This window comes from Aptenodytes forsteri, unplaced genomic scaffold (assembly GCF_000699145.1).
Source record: "Aptenodytes forsteri isolate BGI_AS27 unplaced genomic scaffold, ASM69914v1 Scaffold78, whole genome shotgun sequence".
In the NCBI taxonomy this organism is placed as follows: domain Eukaryota; kingdom Metazoa; phylum Chordata; class Aves; order Sphenisciformes; family Spheniscidae; genus Aptenodytes; species Aptenodytes forsteri.
This window is the reverse complement of record NW_008794539.1, coordinates 150692-167587: the sequence shown is the minus strand read 5'-3', so window position 1 is coordinate 167587 and position 16896 is coordinate 150692. Positions and strand designations below refer to the sequence as shown.

The window sequence follows — 16896 nt, the reverse complement described above, 5'->3', positions numbered from 1 at the left end:
AGGAAGTCTGAGGATCCTGAGAGTACGATTTTGCTCTTCGTTGGTAACCAAATGAAAAAATAGTGCATTTCACCAAAGACAAAACCTAGCAGAATTTAGCTATGTTGCTGCCTTGATACCAGAGGTGTATGCTATAAAAGAACCAGTAAAAAAATCTTGTAAATCACACACTTATATTTAATATATTGAAACAAAATAGTTAAGAATGCAAGAACTGTATACAGATTAAAAAAATATTTTTTAAACCATCTGATCTTAAAAATAGACAATAGTAGTGAAGCTTAAAATACAACCACTCGCATTAAAATGTTTCAAGCAATACCACCTTGGTGTGTCCTGCTCCATCAAATGGCCATTAAGATAACGCATCAGTTGTTAAAAAGGTTGTGTTGGTTGGAGTCACTTTTTCACAATCCAAATCTACAACAGTTTTTCCTTTGATGGAAGCGCCCGAGCATTCCTGGTGCAAACTTTCCCGCCTCTCTGAAAGTTTAGAAGTGGATCGAGCCATCGAGCCACTTTGGCTTCCATTGGTTTGAGAGCAGACGTTACTAACTTTAGTGGTTTTATTTTTGTGGTGGTTGTTGTAGACTTTGTATTTCATGAGGAGGATGAAGATGAAAACAAGAACCGAAGCCACTATGATACCCCCAATAATGATGATCATGGTTCCTCCAAGAAACTGCGCGTGAAGGGATCGGCACTGTTTGTATTCTTCCTGGGTTGTGAACTGCACGCATCCGATCGCTCTGGTTGCGGTCAAAGATGTCAATCCATCATCATAAACAGCAAGAACACAGAGGTTGTATTCACGTCCTGCAACCAGATCAGTCAAGAAGAAGGATTTACTAGCAGCTGGAATCATCCTGGAAGAGAAAATGAGTACAGTAAACATCCAAGTCGATCGAGCCTAAGGAGAGCTCTTTTGACTATCGGTGCCACTGTGAGGAAACTTAACAGAGCAGAAGATGAGCCCGGCAAGCGGACCAAGCAGCAAAAAAATCTAGCCTTCCCTAGGTTACGCGGTAGGGACGGAAGACGCAGATTTTAGCAATGACAGTATCTTTACCTTGGCTGTTTCAAAGAAACAGGGACCTGAGTGCACACGCTTACCAATGGCCAGGGGAGAAGTCACACTTGATCTATTGTTTTGATCTGCATTATCTTAAATTTCCACAGTTTCAGCATAAAAGGGCATAACGTGCCCTATGCAGAACGGAATACGGTCGGCCTTTTGAAAAACATAAAGGAACTGAAGCAACGTGCTTGAGGACTTAAATGGCAGAACAGTTTATCCTTGTCATTAAACACTTTAAAATGTATTTTAGTAATTTCACATCCACAGGAAGCACGTTTTGAAGATCAAGGGAAAAAGGCAAATTCAAACGTTCGGTCCACAGATTAACCTTATTTCCATCTTGTAACAGCTCCGTGATGCTCACTGTCTCGTAATCATAGAATCATAGAATCATTAAGGTTGGAAAAGACCTCCAAGATCGAGTCCAACCGTCGACCCAACACTAAACCATGTCCCTAAGCGCCTCATCTACATGTCTTTTAAATACCTCCAGGGATGGGGACTCAACCACTTCCCTGGGCAGCCTCTTCCAATGTTTCACCACTCTTTCAGTAAAGAAATTTTTCCTCATGTCCAATCTAAACCTCCCCTGGCGCAACTTGAGGCCGTTTCCTCTCGTCCTATCGCTTGTTACTTGGGAGAAGAGACCGACCCCCCCCTCGCTACAACCTCCTTTCAGGTAGTTGTAGAGAGCGATGAGGTCTACCCTCAGCCTCCTCTTCTCCAGGCTAAACAACCCCAGTGCCCTCAGCCGCTCCTCATCAGACTTGTTCTCCAGACCCCTCACCAGCCTCGTTGCCCTTCTCTGGACACACTCTAACACCTCGACGTCCTTCTTGTAGCGAGGGGCCCAAAACTGAACACAGTATTCGAGGTGCGGCCTCACCGGGGCCGAGTACAGGGGCACGATCACTTCCCTGCTCCTGCTGGCCACACTATTTCTGATACAGGCCAGGATGCCATTGGCCTTCTTGGCCACCTGGGCACACTGCCGGCTCATGTTCAGCCGGCTGTCAACCAACAATCAGTCGACCGGTAAGAACAATCAGAGCAAAGTGTACACACTTGCAACTAAGTGGTGTCTTCTGTAGCCCAATAACAGCACACACTGACTTCCTTGCCTTGATGCAACCCTAACATTGAGATCGTTTGACTTCCTTGCCTTGATGCAACCCTAACATTGAGGTTGTTCAATGTCGATATTCCTTTACCACAGAGTAGCACTGGTACTACATCGACGGGTGAGAAGGATGCCAAAAGAAGAGCTATATGCTGTGTTACCAATTCCCACAGACCCCGGTCATGGCCATACGAATCACAATATCTCACTGCAGACCAGCTCTCCATATGTGTGGCTCAGATTCCTCGCTGGAGTAAAGTAGCACTGTTGCAGAGGAGCCAGTGAAACTACATCCATTTATAGCGGGTGGGAACGTGGCCTTCTCCTGGCCACAAAGGTGGTGGTGGAGAAGACTAACCGCTTGTCATACAGTCTTTTCCAAGTAGTCATCCATGGGACTACGGACCATACAATGCTTAGACTGGAAAGAAAGAAGAGCCACACCTTCGAAAGAACATTCTCTGAACACGTGGCTGCTACCACTTCATTTATAACAACTGAATTTCTGTGACTATGAAAAACCAAACCCACTCCCTTGTCGATGCACGTGCACCACCACAGATTCACAGAAACACTAGAGGAGGAGACCCCCCCCGAGACCTCTAGCCCAGCTTCCCGCGCAGAGCAGTACCATCACAAACAGTAGATCAGGTCAGCCACGCTTCCACCTAGCCAACACTTGAAAACTTCCATGAACTCTCCAGGCACCATTCCAGCGTTAAACTACCCTCCCAGTAGATATTTTTCCCCTCATGTCCGATTTGAATTTCCCAAACCGCAACTCGTAACCATTGCCCCAGCTTTAATTTATAACAGCAGCTCCACGACCTCCACAGAACGTGGCCACGTGCTGGGTTTTAAGGCTAACGAGATTTTTACTGCAGGAGGAACAGGGTTGGAGAGGAAACTACACAAAGATTCATTTATCAAATTGAAATGCCCAAACAACTCCTAACGCGTACATAATGAGAAATTTAATCCAACATTAATGTAGGAGGAAACGTGCAACGCTAGCAACTGCTTCAGACCAGCACAACAAGCCCTTGAAATTCCTCATGGCCACCGTTACTCATTCAGAGTGCAGGCAATGCCGACTGAGGTCTGCCAGCTGCGAGCATTGACAACAGACTCGCCCCTTCTCTGCCCTGCAAGCATTACTTCATGGAACAAGCGTTTTGTGGTGATTGTTGCTTTACAGTTACACATCTCCTGTACCGGCCGAGCACTGAATCCTCGAAGTACGTCGTGCTCCTTGCTTTTTTCTCTCTTCCACAAATTTAATTCAGCCGTGTCATTATATAACGTTACACCGTGTCAAAGAAAACACCAAGGTTGTGTTGTCTCACTGGACCAGGACTCCAGAAAGCAATTCATCGATCCTCGGCTTTTCCGGGTACAACTTTTGGTAGTGTGTAGCTGGTGATTCTCCCACACTCTCCACGTGAACGTGGCCCTCGATCCTCAGCTGGCAGGTGTGGCTGGTGCTTCGCAGAGCACCGCTCAGTTTGCTCTGTGGCTTAACATTCCTAAAACATACACCGTTATCAATTATCAGACAAATAGCTAATTAACTCTTCAGTCGTCTGTTCAGCCACATTTCACAGTGACCAAACACGACAAGAGAACACCGTGGCTGAGGCTGGGCTGCATTCCTCCCTCAGTTCAAACACCAAGTTACACTGAAACTAAGCAGAAGATTCTTGCTTGTCATACAAAGGGATGCGACTGAGAAGGTGGGGAATTTAGTTGCCTGCCTTCAACACTAAAAGGCTTTGAAATCAGTTATGCCTCCCAGAAAAATACTGCTGGCAACTACATCCAACCAGGGCGCAAAGTCTAGAATTGCTTGACGTCAGCAAAACCGTCATCGAACCTCAGGGCACAGTACATAGAAAGCTAAGGGATGTCATAGATAACCCCTGCTAGAAGAAGGCACCATTTAGAAGACCAGCTGAGCAACAGGAACAGAAAGGAAACGCCATACGGAAAGCATCCTTCTAGTCTTTAGGAGTCTGCCCATCTGCGAGAGGGAGGTGTAACTGCAAAAATTATGCAAAGTACTGTTTTCTAGCTTAATGTCCGTGTTATTTGCCTTACTCGGCAGCCTTTGATGCTCGCTTTTCTTCCTTCAAACGACTTCCTGCATTGCGTTATTGTCAGGATTATTCAATGAAGAGTTCGGTATTGGAATTTGACTAATTACCACGGAAAGCTATGCACAGCGTATGCTGTATTACAGTGTGCCCAGCTATTGCTGAAATACTTTTATAGTAGCTGTCATCAAAAAGAGGAGCTTCTAAACGAAGGCCTTTCTGATCTCCTGTGCAAATCATCTGTCCAAATGTTCAGTAAGACCAAATATATATTTGATTTCTATCAGCTTTTCTGGTAATACAAGGCTATTTTCAGCTCCGTGAATAAGGAGGAGCGCATAGTCTTGATAAGGTAGAAGATAAGGATTCTTCACTGGCTAAGCAGTTATTCACAGACACGTCTTGCAGGAAATATAGCTATTCTGGCATATTTAGGAAGTTTCAAGGAATCCTCTACAAATGAGTAAGGACAGCTCACAACTGCGTAGGCAATCTGCCTAGAGCCATGTCAGCAGTTAACCTCTGCATGCTTTCCCGCTTATGCCTGCAGAACATTTGCTTCTGCGGTAGAGTCTAGGCTTCCCCATACCGTATTTACTTTATTGCAGCAACGCTATAAATGATCGAATAGTGGTTAAATTCAATCAGTTTGACAAATTAGCACAAGCTTGACTAGGCAGGTCTTTAGTGCCAGGCTGTGGCAAACGGCGAGGACTCGTAGGAAAGGCCAGAAAGCATGTGGGTAGATATTGGCAGCAAGTGTACCTATCACCTGAAAACTTTATCATGCTACCAGAACCCACCGACTACAGTTTAGAAAACGGCATCTTCAGAACAAACACCTCCATCGGCACTTAGTTTGACCTGGTAACATTTTAAGCAGCATTGACTATATTGTAGGTTCGTTACGAAACATATTCAGGGTGCCATATGATCCCTGACAGCCCCAAGTGACTGGGATTTCGGGGCACTGTGACTCTAAGCAGAGTAAAGCTTATCAACCTCTCAGTGGAATTATTCCCTCCCAAACTCAGAGCTTGCAGCAATCAAAAGTCATTTACTTAAATAATTAGCTTGCATGAAAGACATTTCATAATAGCGATACAGAAGCCAAAACCTCATGTCTGCCAGGAGATTCTCAAGTCTCCGGGGATGCAAAAACCTTTTACTCGGCTAGTATTTTGGGGGCTTTCGGTCTTTTTTTAATTCTTCAAGAAATGTTATGATGTTATTTCACAATAACTCCCCGTCAGTCTTTTCTCAAAAAAACCCCTTCATTTACATTCGACTTTCACCAGGAGCTAGCGTCCTATTACCTATGAAAGTGCCGAAACTGCCGGTTTTAGACACAATTCTGTCAAATCTTTTTTCGTAGCTGAATGTATACTACCTTTCCCCTTACATCTCTGATGTCACAGAGTCTGCATGTGCTTGGTGTTGGCCCACAAGCACCGTCTTTCAAAGGGATCAACAGCAGAACAGCAACTGTCAGATTTAAACGAACAGTGCTAACGTAACTGCTTTAAGAGCACGAACATCTATAAACCATAATCCGTGCCAGCGTTTCCCCTGCCATCTGCAGTCAGCCGGTAACAAGTCAAGCCCTTTGGTGAAAACTCAACTGTGAAATCTGCTCACAAAACTTCTGACGAAACGTCATTTTGTGAGATTGGAAATACTTCCTAGCAACGCTGTCAACAACAACAAAATCAACTGAGCAGCTCGAAATAGAGATGGGAGTCTTTTGTTTGGACTCTAATTGATAACGATGCTGCCCATAGGAAAATGCAATACTGTGGCCAGACTGCCTCAAATGAATCACTTTTACTTCGGCCAACCCCCCTGCTCCCAGTCGAACGCTACCGTTCAGACGGTTTGAAAAAACAGATTTTTTTTCCTGCCATTTCAGCTGTTCAATTGGGAGGGGAAGGGCAAGGGCGAAAGGAAGGGATGGAGAATTTGAGGTGTTGGAGGGACCCCAGTGGCAGGAGGGCTTTTTGAACTGATTCTGTCAACAAACTCCTGAGCACCCAGTTTACTCGGCTGATTAAAGGGATTAAAAAGCAATCAGTGTAGAGTCTGGGGTTTTTTTCACAGAAACACTCACCGAGACCCAAATACGATCTATGACATCTGTGGAGGTAAAAACCACCGCCACCAAAGACCATTCTAAGGCAGCATAAAATCCTAGACCGTTACTAAACACAGGCTGCTGGCTGCATTTTTCAAAAGAATTATTTTCACATGGTTGATGCTACAGTCTGGAAATGAAATGACCACGCACCAGAAGATACAGAGAGTTATGAAGCATTGATGAAAGGTTTCTTATTTACAGAGCTTTCACAGAAATGATGCCAAAATTTTCGATAGAAGCAATGACAGCAATTGGTTTTTATAATGGTGTGAATAAGAACCATACTTCTGCATCAACAGTACAAAAGGAAACGGGGATGTTTTCCTCCTCCAAAAAAAGCACAGCATCTTAAATGTTTGGGAGACAAGACAGCGATATCTCACGTTTGAATGATCTCTCCATAATGCAACAACTACCGTCCATCACTTGCGTCTGCGAGGCATTATTTTTATAAACTGTGATGGCTCTCCCGCAGCAATCGGTGCCAAAGGAAGAGGTGACACTGGGCAGCCTCATTAACAAAGATCATGGGGGCGTGGGAAGGAGGGGGAATGACAATGGAGAAGTGACCTCTGTGGTTTGAGGAATCCCAGCTTTGCAAGGGTAATCCTGATTAACTCAGCACACAGACAACGATGAGAACATAAGGCTTTTCCCCATAAAGGGAAACCCGAAGAAGAGGTTTCCAAGGAGAAACTCCCTGAAGAAGCCTGGAAACTGCCATGACAACTGCTACGCTGCAAGATAGGGAAAAAAGCTACCAAAATTAAAGCCAAAGAGTAACAAATCACGTGATGCACTGTATTTACAGATGTCAGATGGCTCCCGTATTTCTGAACTTCCATCGGTATAGATCCTCTTTTTTTTTTTTTGAGGAGTGACTGCTGGCTACGTGAAGAAATGCAAACGTGACCATTTGTCCAACATTTCCTCCTGACAAACAGCCACCGCTCGTGTGCAGGCTTGCTGGATAACCACGGCAATCCCGACATACTCCAAAATCACTACAGTTACTGCACGCACACACGGCAACTCCGCCGGTTGAGAGGCATGTTTGCACCACCCGAGTCCGTCCGTACAGTGCACGTGCAGGGTCCAGCATGTCAGGGGCACGCAGAAAGGAAACACAAAGTCTTACGGCACGTGCCTGACCGACGAGGAGCTATAAAACCTCTTTCAAACTTCGCTGTTTGAAATCTAGCATGGTCCCGAGGCTTTCCATTGCACTGCGCTGAGCTAATTTAAGAAATTTTGAGCAGACGTAGCGTGGCCGATTCCAACTGCTTTTCACGCAACAGATGTAATCATTGCTATATTGATCTGGCAACATATCACCTTTTCCCCAAGAGTGACAGCTCTGCCCTTTAAACAACGGTACTTTGTACTCCATATTAAAAGCGGGCTGCCTCTCAATTTCTAAGGTTTTCTCTCAACAGAGAAAACAAGGACGTATTATCAGCAGTTTTATGCAATATATAGTCTCTCAATTATCTTAGAAGCATCACTATTAAATACTCATCTTCTAATTTATAGCATGTAGTTGCAGCTAATTAAAGTTAGATGATCAGTAGCTATGAAAGATTAAATTCAATGCTTAGGAGACTATTGCCTTTGATGTTATGAGATCCAGCTTCTAATTGACTAGGGCATCAATCAGATTATGAAGCATTAGTAATCTGCTGCTTATATCAAACGTGGTACAAATCGAAGTTTATCCAGCCTAGCTCAGAAATACAGAATCACGGGGGTTTTTTTTTTTTTAATTTGCTGGCCACTTGAGGAAGACAAAATAGGACCACCTGCAGTTCCCTTCAGGGGATTTTGAGCATCAGTTGCTGCCCTGCTTCTCTCTTGCACACCGCGGGAGGCTACAAGAGAAAGGTGGCCCAGGGTCCTGTGGAGCATTTTGAAGTCCAAATTGCACAGGAACTGTAATCAGCATCAGGACTGTAAGCTGTTTAAAGAATACAGATCCATTTATATCTCAGAGAAGGAAAAGCTGCACAAAGTGGCTGTTACGATTCTTGGTTCACTCTATACGTGGCTGTACAACAACAGTTTCCGACCTTTCTTCTGAATACAAACAAGGCTCTTACTTTCAATATTGAAAGTGCAAATTGCTACCTGCACTTTAATTTACCGATTCTGGATTGTTGCTACTCATCTTGTCAGATGCTTCACTCTGATGCAATTTTCTTTCTCCATAACTAATTTCTGCCTTCAGTTTTGCTAACCCCTGTCCCAGGAGATAGGTCAGTGTGATAGTTTCTGTTTCACAGAAGTAGAGGAATTAAGCGACTCACCTGAGACGACACAGTAACCAGCGGAGCCAGAAGCGCAACTCCTATTTTCCTTTCCGTATTCACCACTGGGAAGAACGCTCTGTGGCTCTGTGTTGTGAATCTCCCAAACTGGGAACAACAAGGAGCAATTATGGTGCGCTTATGTGCAAGCGTACACGGGCGGCGTAACCACGTGCAGGGCGCATACATTATTCTCACATACATGAACGGACAACTTGACTGCAGTCCAAAGGGAAAATTCGGAAGAATATCATCTCCCTCCCTCCCTTTACTTTCATAGGCTTCTAGCACGGGCACAGATGAACACGCACTTACCCACAATTACCTATCCAGAGGGAGAAGGAAATGGAAAGGTGAGGAAAAATAAAGGAGTCAAAGGAACAACTTAAATTCTCAAGATAAAGCAAAGTTGCCATAGCAACTGCTTTTCCCGTGGTACCGCTCAACTTGACGGAAGCGACAGGTTTCTGATGCATCCTGCACCGCTTAATACTTTTTCTGGGCAGCAAGCTATCGCCTACCAGAAATAAATTACGCGGCGTGCTCTAGGTAGAAGGAAGCTTTTCACCTTTTTCAGGTCCTTTGGCAGGACTGAAGCACTGCCACTGCTGGGTGTGCTACTACACATCTATTTACATCTTCATATATCATATATATTCATACATCTTCAGTCAACAGACTGACTCCGTGAAACAGATGTTTGTATACCTTACCAGAAAGACAGAGTCTGAGAGGGGTCACGACCATGCAAAGAGTCAGCAAACAAATCTGGGGACTCCTGTTTCTCCAGCGCACATTAACGCGCTCAACTTAAAACACTCCAACATTTATAGCATAACTTGAAGTAGCAGTTGTTCAGAAAACTGCAAATGCAGAATTGCTGCCCAATTACCATTCCTCTCACTTTAGCACAAAACTCCCTTTAACGATCTATATTTGATGATTACTCACTGTGGGAACTGCACGAGAACGCATGAATTTTCATCTTTGAGAGGCCCATTATACTACAGTCTATTACATTGTATTATTTGGAATCGCTGCTCTGTGATTTGAAGCGTCAAGTATTTTACGGTTTTGTTACCAACCTGAGCCTCTCGGTTAACAGGAATCTGGGCCGAGAAAGGGGCGTGCAAACATAGTATTCGTCCCCCTTTCTTCCACATAGCTCTTCTTTAGGAACAAGGCTATTCAGCAGCAGCAGTATTCAACTCTACAGATTTATTAATGAGCTACCACGTGAGTCACTCATTTATTTTTAGAGACTTTGGACAGTTTAAAACTCATCGAGGACGAATTGCTGCAATTGTAAGAAGGCTGCCAACTCGGCTGACCAGCTGTTATGGCAAAGGATGAAAAATCCCATTAAACAACTCTCTTATACTACTGGCCGTGCCTGCGATGCACCCGCTGGCTCTACCTGCTTCTCACTTTGCTTGCTTCACTTTACTTTCTAGTGGGAGAATCGAATAAAATCCCTTTAGGAACCCCAGTCGCAGCTATCGAGACATCTCTGCTTCGCATTTCCCTTCGTTTCGCAACTTTGCAGGTCTTTCAAACAGCAATGTCACAAATGTTCTCACAGCTGACAACTAAATGAGGCTTCATCTTCCAGCCAGCTCCTCACCATCCCTGTCAGATACCAACAAGGCGTCCTCCCACCCCCCTCTGAAGAGACCCTTGCTTACCCTCACCGAGTCCTCCTGCTTCCTTTCTAGCTCGTAGCCATGGCAACGGGAGGATGGATGGCATCCTTCCTCAAAGAGACTCTGGGGATGGGCATTTTAACACAAGACTTCTGAAAATCCCAAGTGACGGTACAGTGAAACGTGTATTTCACGCAATTTTCATACACAGTTCCGTTTTTTTTACAAGAATTTGCTTGCAATGGTAGGTATTTAAAATAGGAATCCCAGCGGAACGGCTATCCTCCATTCCTTTCCTTAGGGGGCTGCTTACTAAAGCAGTATACTTGAGCCCAAACTTTCAGGGATATTTCTGGAGCTATTAGATGTCATCCTCCTTTCGCTTACTCCACTCCAAACTTCAGTGCAACCAGTGGCATTACGTTAGAAAAATCATTATCGCTCAGTTTAGAGAAGTTATCATCCTTACAAAGTGCACAGCTATGGAATATTAAATGCGAATCAAATGCTAGCCCCCACTTTAAAGTCATTCTACCCCTCCCTATCCCTTCCACCCCCAGTTAATCACAAACAAAAGCCTGTGAACAAACGGAAAAGCAGATAATCAGAAACTCGCCCACCCCTGCACGGGGGAGCGGCTCCAAACTTAATCTGCATGCTGTCCACTGAGACTTAATATCAGAGAGTTACTCCCAAGTAAATTTTACCAAATAATCTCCAGCGGACAGATCAGTGCCTTTAAATGTGAAAGCCACACAAAATACATAACCGAAAACCTTCTGTGCCGTGTCCAAGTCATACCGGTGAGTTTTATCCCCATGACACCACAGAAGCGGAGAAAAGGAAGCACGCAGCGACTGATACGGGCTGAAGGTTTGGCATAACATGGTAAGGCCATATCCATATAGGCAGAATGTTGCTTTGGGCATCTCGCATCTTTGGGCATCTTGATTTTTTTCTCTCTTCCCCATATTTTTAAGTAAAATAATTACACTTAATCAGCATAAAAGGTAACTAAAATCTCCATCTCAATTTCCTTAAACGTTAACAACTAAGATATTGCTCATCAGCTTCACTTGGTCCATTAAACTGGACTGTGAAACTTAATTATGTCTGTAAAGGGTTTCGAGATCCCCAAGAGGCAGCACCGAAGCAGATGTATTATTAATTTTTATAGCGCAACTCCTCAACAACGGGAGTTGAACGAGCAAAGTCTAAGGCCCCCATTGTCTCCTCATCCCCTCATTTACCGTTACTGCTTGCAAGATAGCTGCCATTACATGGAATGTGTCAAACTGCGCTACCCTTTTTTCTTACTTCCCCTACCTACTTCACTGAGGTGTGAGCATGGGTATGCGAGCAGGGTTACCTGTACACTAGTATGTCGTCAGCAGAACTGTTATACTGAATCTGGTACATTCGGATCCCGGGGAGGTGATGTTGAGAAGGCCACTGGATAAGAGCAGAGGACGACGTCAGCTCAGCAGCCACGACCACCTTCTCTTGCTGAGCCTTCGTTTCGTTTGGAAAGCTTGACTTGGCAGATATGAGAATATCTGAGGGGCCAGGCTCTGCGTCTTTATCGCAGTTGGTGCTGTTAGCAAGGTTAGGGTACGGGGTAACAAGGAGTTCGACTGGAGCCGTCGACTCTCCCGCAGCATTTGATGCTATGCAGGTAAACGTGCCCTTGTCAGTCAAAGAAGTCACCAAAATATCCAGAGTACCGTTCTCATAAGAAATCGTCCTAGACGTGTTAGAGACCAGCTTCCCATCGGGTGAGATCCAGCGAACGTAGGGATCTGGATCGCCAACAGCTTTACACTTCAAAGAGACGCTTTGGCCTTCTGTCACTGTTAGTTTTGGGGTTCTGTGCGTTATCATCGGGGGTTCACAGACAAATTCCTCCTCTTTAATAGACCAAAAGTATTTGCCCATCAGTTCTGGTGGAGAGGCGCAGGTTTCTAGATCATCTTCTCTGGTGAGACGTCTCAGCCACACGAGTTCGCAGTTGCAGTGCAAAGGATTCCCTCCAAAGCTAAGCACCAGGGACGACAGCGGAGATCCTTTAGACTTGGCGTACACGGGTATTCTGGAAAACAAAGGATCAGGAGGGATCTTTTTCAACTTGTTGGAGGTCATGTCTAGACGGGCAAGTTTGTGAAGGTTCGAGAAGATTCCCTCTGGCACAAACTCAATGAGATTATGATCCAAACTGACCGTATTCACATTAGAAAGTTTGGCAATTGTTTCCCAAGGGACGTTAACGAGATTGTTGTAGGACAGATCCAGGTCTTCGATTGTTTCAATAAAGTCATCCAATGACCCAGGAGAGATATAGTTTAATTGATTGTTACTGAGTATTAAATGCCGAAGGTTAATTAAACCTTTGAAATGATCTTCATTGATGTAAGTTAGTCTATTACTATCCAAGTGTAAGGCGTGAAGGCCTTTAAGATCAAAAAATGCATAAGGCATGATTTGACTTATTGTATTCCTCGATAGCGTCAAATGAATTAGATTAGTCATGTTTGCAAAATCTTTTCTCCTAAGCGTAGTGATAAAGTTATCCATTAACCTTAGTTCTGCGGTTCTCCTGTCAATACTGGGGGGCACAAAGAGAAGCCCCGTCTTCGTGCAGAGAATTGTGAAGGATGGAGACAGGTTTTGACACATGCATCTTTTGGGACACATCATGGCCTTCACGGCTGTGCTAATAACCAGTAGATAGACAACCAGCCTTTCCATCGTAAGAAAAATAACAGACCTAAAGGGGGGGGGAAAAAAAAAGAGAAGAAATCCATGTGAATATATTTTAATTGGGCCATTAGAAATAGGTTTACATTGAAGTCTTTCATTACAAGTCCACCTGTGCAAACTGGAAGCACCTTCCGAGACAATAATAAAATTACCTGCTGATATTAACCTGGACGTTTTTAGAGCTAAGAGCTTCTAGTTCTGTGCTAGCTTGGCTCCGCTCTCCTCCTGACAGCAACGCTTCAGATTGACTGCGAGGCAACAGTCCATCACTGCTGCTGCTCTGGGATGCGTTATCTACCTACTAGCGGCTCTTCACAACCAACGGTGTTGACAGTTGTACTTTAATAGGTGGAACAAAGCAAGATGTGAAGCTGATACTTGGCGAGAGGAACGTGAGGGGAAAAAGCAAATAAATATACAAGATTTTTTAGGTTACGAGTACCATCTACATAACTGTCTCTGCGCACATCTGGGGCTAGAACCTCATTTCGACCTGCATATCGCTTCATTGCTTTGTGATGACGCTCCCCTCACATTTTTGCCATTATAAATGTCCAACAACTTTTTTTGTCTTACCCCTCAAGCTCATCTGTGCCCCTCCTCAGTCTTACCTGTACCTCCCCGGGAGGTGGCAGGGGTCTAAAACTGCTAGAGCAAATAAGAAGGCGAAATACCTTCAAAGGCATTTCTGAAAAGCAAGGCTGTTTTCAATCAGAGAGGCAGGTATATATATATATTTTTTTCTGTGCAGCACAGGTGGCAGCTTTAGAAACATAAATTTCATAATTGCACATGGGCTCGGTCAATGAAATTACCTCTGTGAAATCTTGTGCATGCCAAGTTATTTCCCATTGTATCTGAAGTGCTTGCCTCCTACACCGAGGGTAGATTTTCATTTCTACTTTACCTCCAGCTGGCTGGAAAATTGCTAAGCATTAAGTGTGGTGACTCAAGCAGCCATGAAGGCTAAAACTCCCAATCTGCAACGTAAAGGACTCAAACTATGTGTTTCGGGCGAGTGCCCTGGTACCACCCAATTCCAAACTCCAGCTGGCGAATCCTACTCCAAAAGAAGGGTAGTGGTCTTTTTGCAAACGAGCACACGTCGTTCTACTTCACATCTAAGCTCTAGCGCGCTAGAGATCACAGCTGATTAAAGGTGCTTCCACGTGACAGTTCCTTCATCATATAGTGGGTAAATGCAGTGTAAAAATAATCAGCTGCTGCCTTTGAGAGCAAGGAATGCAACAGAAGTCACGGGCCTCAGTTTAGCACAAAGCTGGGGACAACAGCATAATCTGCTGAGTCAGCTATCCGTAAAAGAGACTACCAAAGCCTTTGCTTACAAGGGCACCGTTTGCTATAAGTCAGCAGATCCTTACAGTATGTTTGTGGGTTTGGGTTTTTATTTTGTTTTGTTTTAATGATTTCCATGAGTTAGAGCTCCTTTACAGGGCAACAGATCTTTAAGATACAGAATTACCGTATCACAGTTGCAGAGTCTGGAAATTAGTTTGGTTAGATCAAATTTAAAGCTCCACAGAGGGGAAAAAAGTTACTAAAATCAACCCATCGCTTATACAGTATTACTACTTCAATTCGGAGAGCATGAAACTCAGTCTAAACCACGCGCTTACCTTTTAACTTTCGCATTTAACTTATTAGAGGTTAATCTTTAGGTGTATGCGATTCTGATCAAGTCTCTGCAAAATATTTTGTAAAAAATAAAAAAATAAGAAAAAAACCCAGAGGCAAACCAACCAACCAATCCCTCTCCAAAACCTCTGAACGGTTAGAGCACGTACAGTATGAGAGGCCGAGAGGACAGGGCTTAATCAGCCTGGAGAAGAGAAGGCTTCAGGGACACCCCGTAGTAGGAACCTTCTCGCACCTCCACGGAGTTTATCAGGGAGGTAGAGCCAGGCTCTTCACCGCGGTTTGCGATGGGAGATCAAGAGACAAGGGGCAGAAATTAATACAATTAAGGTTCAAGCTGGATACAAGGAGAAACACCCTTTTCACTGCGAGGACCGTGAAGCAGCTTGTCCAGAAAGGTTGGGAGACCTCCGTTCTGGGATGAGGTGACTGGACAAAGCCCTGATCCCAGAGCTGACCCTGCTTTCGGCAGGAGATGGGACTACAGGCCCCCTGAGGCTTCTTCCCACCCACGTTACCCTATGAACCGTGAATAACTCCACATTTTTCACATCTCAGCTGTGCCTCTACAAACCGTAGCCTCTGCCCGTCTGATTTAGTGCTGGTTTCAAATTCCAATTCTGAACATCACTTTTGATATTTGAGAGTGTCAGTTCTATGTAGAAAACGATAAATTTTCTGTTAAGAACAACTGAATTATAGGAAAACAAACCCTACGATAGAGTTTGCACAAAGCTAGTTCACTTGATACTTACAATTTTTTTCTGATAAGCATCCTCTTAGTTATGTCTTGCTTCCCGATTATTTTTTGCTCAACAGCTTTCATGATATTTAATGTAGTGCAGGACAAGCTTTATCTTTCACATATTTGCTTTTTTAAGAAACCCGTTTCACTCCATCCTGCGCTCCGAACCCTTCTTGCCTCTAATGGCTCCATCTTTTCACTCCTGCTAGGCACAAATGATTAACGGAGGCGCAATTATCCAAAAAACAAGCTGCTGTGCAATACTGTAATTCCCTTGTTTTGTCATTAGCAAATATTAATGCAATTTTAATGGATTAACCGACATCTGGGCTGTAAGAAACCAGCACAAAACCACCTCACTTAAACCATTATTCTGCTAAAAAAATAATTAAATGTTACTAATGTGAAACCACGGCACTAAAATTAATGATTTTTAGAGCCAACAACGAACATAGTGCAATTACTCTTACAAACTACGTAGCAGTCGCAAGGAAATGGTGGCTCATGAAGAAGAGCGGCATGTCAATGAATTACCGCTATCGCGCTGGATTCTTGTTAAAAGCAGGTTTGGCACTATCACCCAAAAACCGCGTCAGGAACATACCTGACTGCACGATAATACAGTAGTATTTTTAAAGACAGTTTAATCCACACCACCTCAACAGAAGGCAGTAAAAGAAAGAAATTTCATGCTTATAAGACTACCCACGGACCGAGGACACGGGGAAGAAAACCCAACCTTCTCTGAGCTGTTGCTTATTGGCTCATTTCCTCAGTTGCCATCTGCACGGTAGTGGTTCATGCAAAAAAATTGGTTGAGGTAGTCGTTTAATTCCAAAGTAATAAAGACTTAGGGAATTGAAGAGTTCCAGTTGGAAGGGACCTAGAACATGACCCCCCCTCACCCCTGTTGAAGATCTGTGCAGAGAGACAGGCACCACTAGTTTACCATTGGCTATCATTTGTAGTCTAAATGATATTTAAAGGAGGGGATATTTAATTCCAACAGCTAGTGGCCCATTAACTTCGCTCCGTTGGAAAGAGTTCAGGTTGCCTTTGCTGTAAATATAACCGATTTGCAAGAGCTTTAAGTTAGTACTATAGCATAGAGATTGCTCACAGGCTGCAAAACGTGCACACGCTTCGGTGTGAATAGTGGTGCGTAAAGATACTGTTTCGCCAGCTTTAAGGAAGAAATTCAAGCCTCCAAAAAGTGGGCCTTTGCTAGTGTCCTGGTTTCGGCAGGGATAGAGTTAATTTCCTTCCTAGTAGCTGGTACAGTGCTGTGTTTTGGATTTAGGATGAGAACAAAGTTGATAACGCACCGATGTTTTAGTTGTTGCTAGGTAATGCTTACACTAGCCAAG

At 44.1% G+C, this 16896-nt stretch overlaps 1 protein-coding gene across 1 annotated transcript; it reads right to left on the bottom strand.

The window, feature by feature from the left end:
- Positions 1–206: 206 nt before the first annotated feature.
- On the bottom strand, positions 207–13128 carry LOC103893236 (leucine-rich repeat and fibronectin type III domain-containing protein 1-like protein). The gene is made up of 2 exons (XM_009272281.2): positions 11741–13128; positions 207–866 (listed from the first exon to the last, which is right to left on the bottom strand). The coding sequence occupies exons 1-2, from the start codon at positions 13114–13116 to the stop codon at positions 356–358; spliced, it is 1887 nt and encodes a 628-aa protein (XP_009270556.1). The 5' UTR covers positions 13117–13128; the 3' UTR covers positions 207–355.
- Between the last annotated feature and the right edge of the window lie 3768 nt (positions 13129–16896).

Excerpts from the sequence above, each read along its gene's own strand:
- LOC103893236 (XM_009272281.2), bottom strand. The coding sequence starts at position 13,116 with ATGGAAAGGCTGGTTGTCTATCTACTGGTTATTAGCACAGCCGTGAAG. Across the intron at positions 867-11,740 it reads GACGACATACTAGTGTACAG|GATGATTCCAGCTGCTAGTA; the intron begins GTAACCCTGCTC and ends TTTCTCTTCCAG.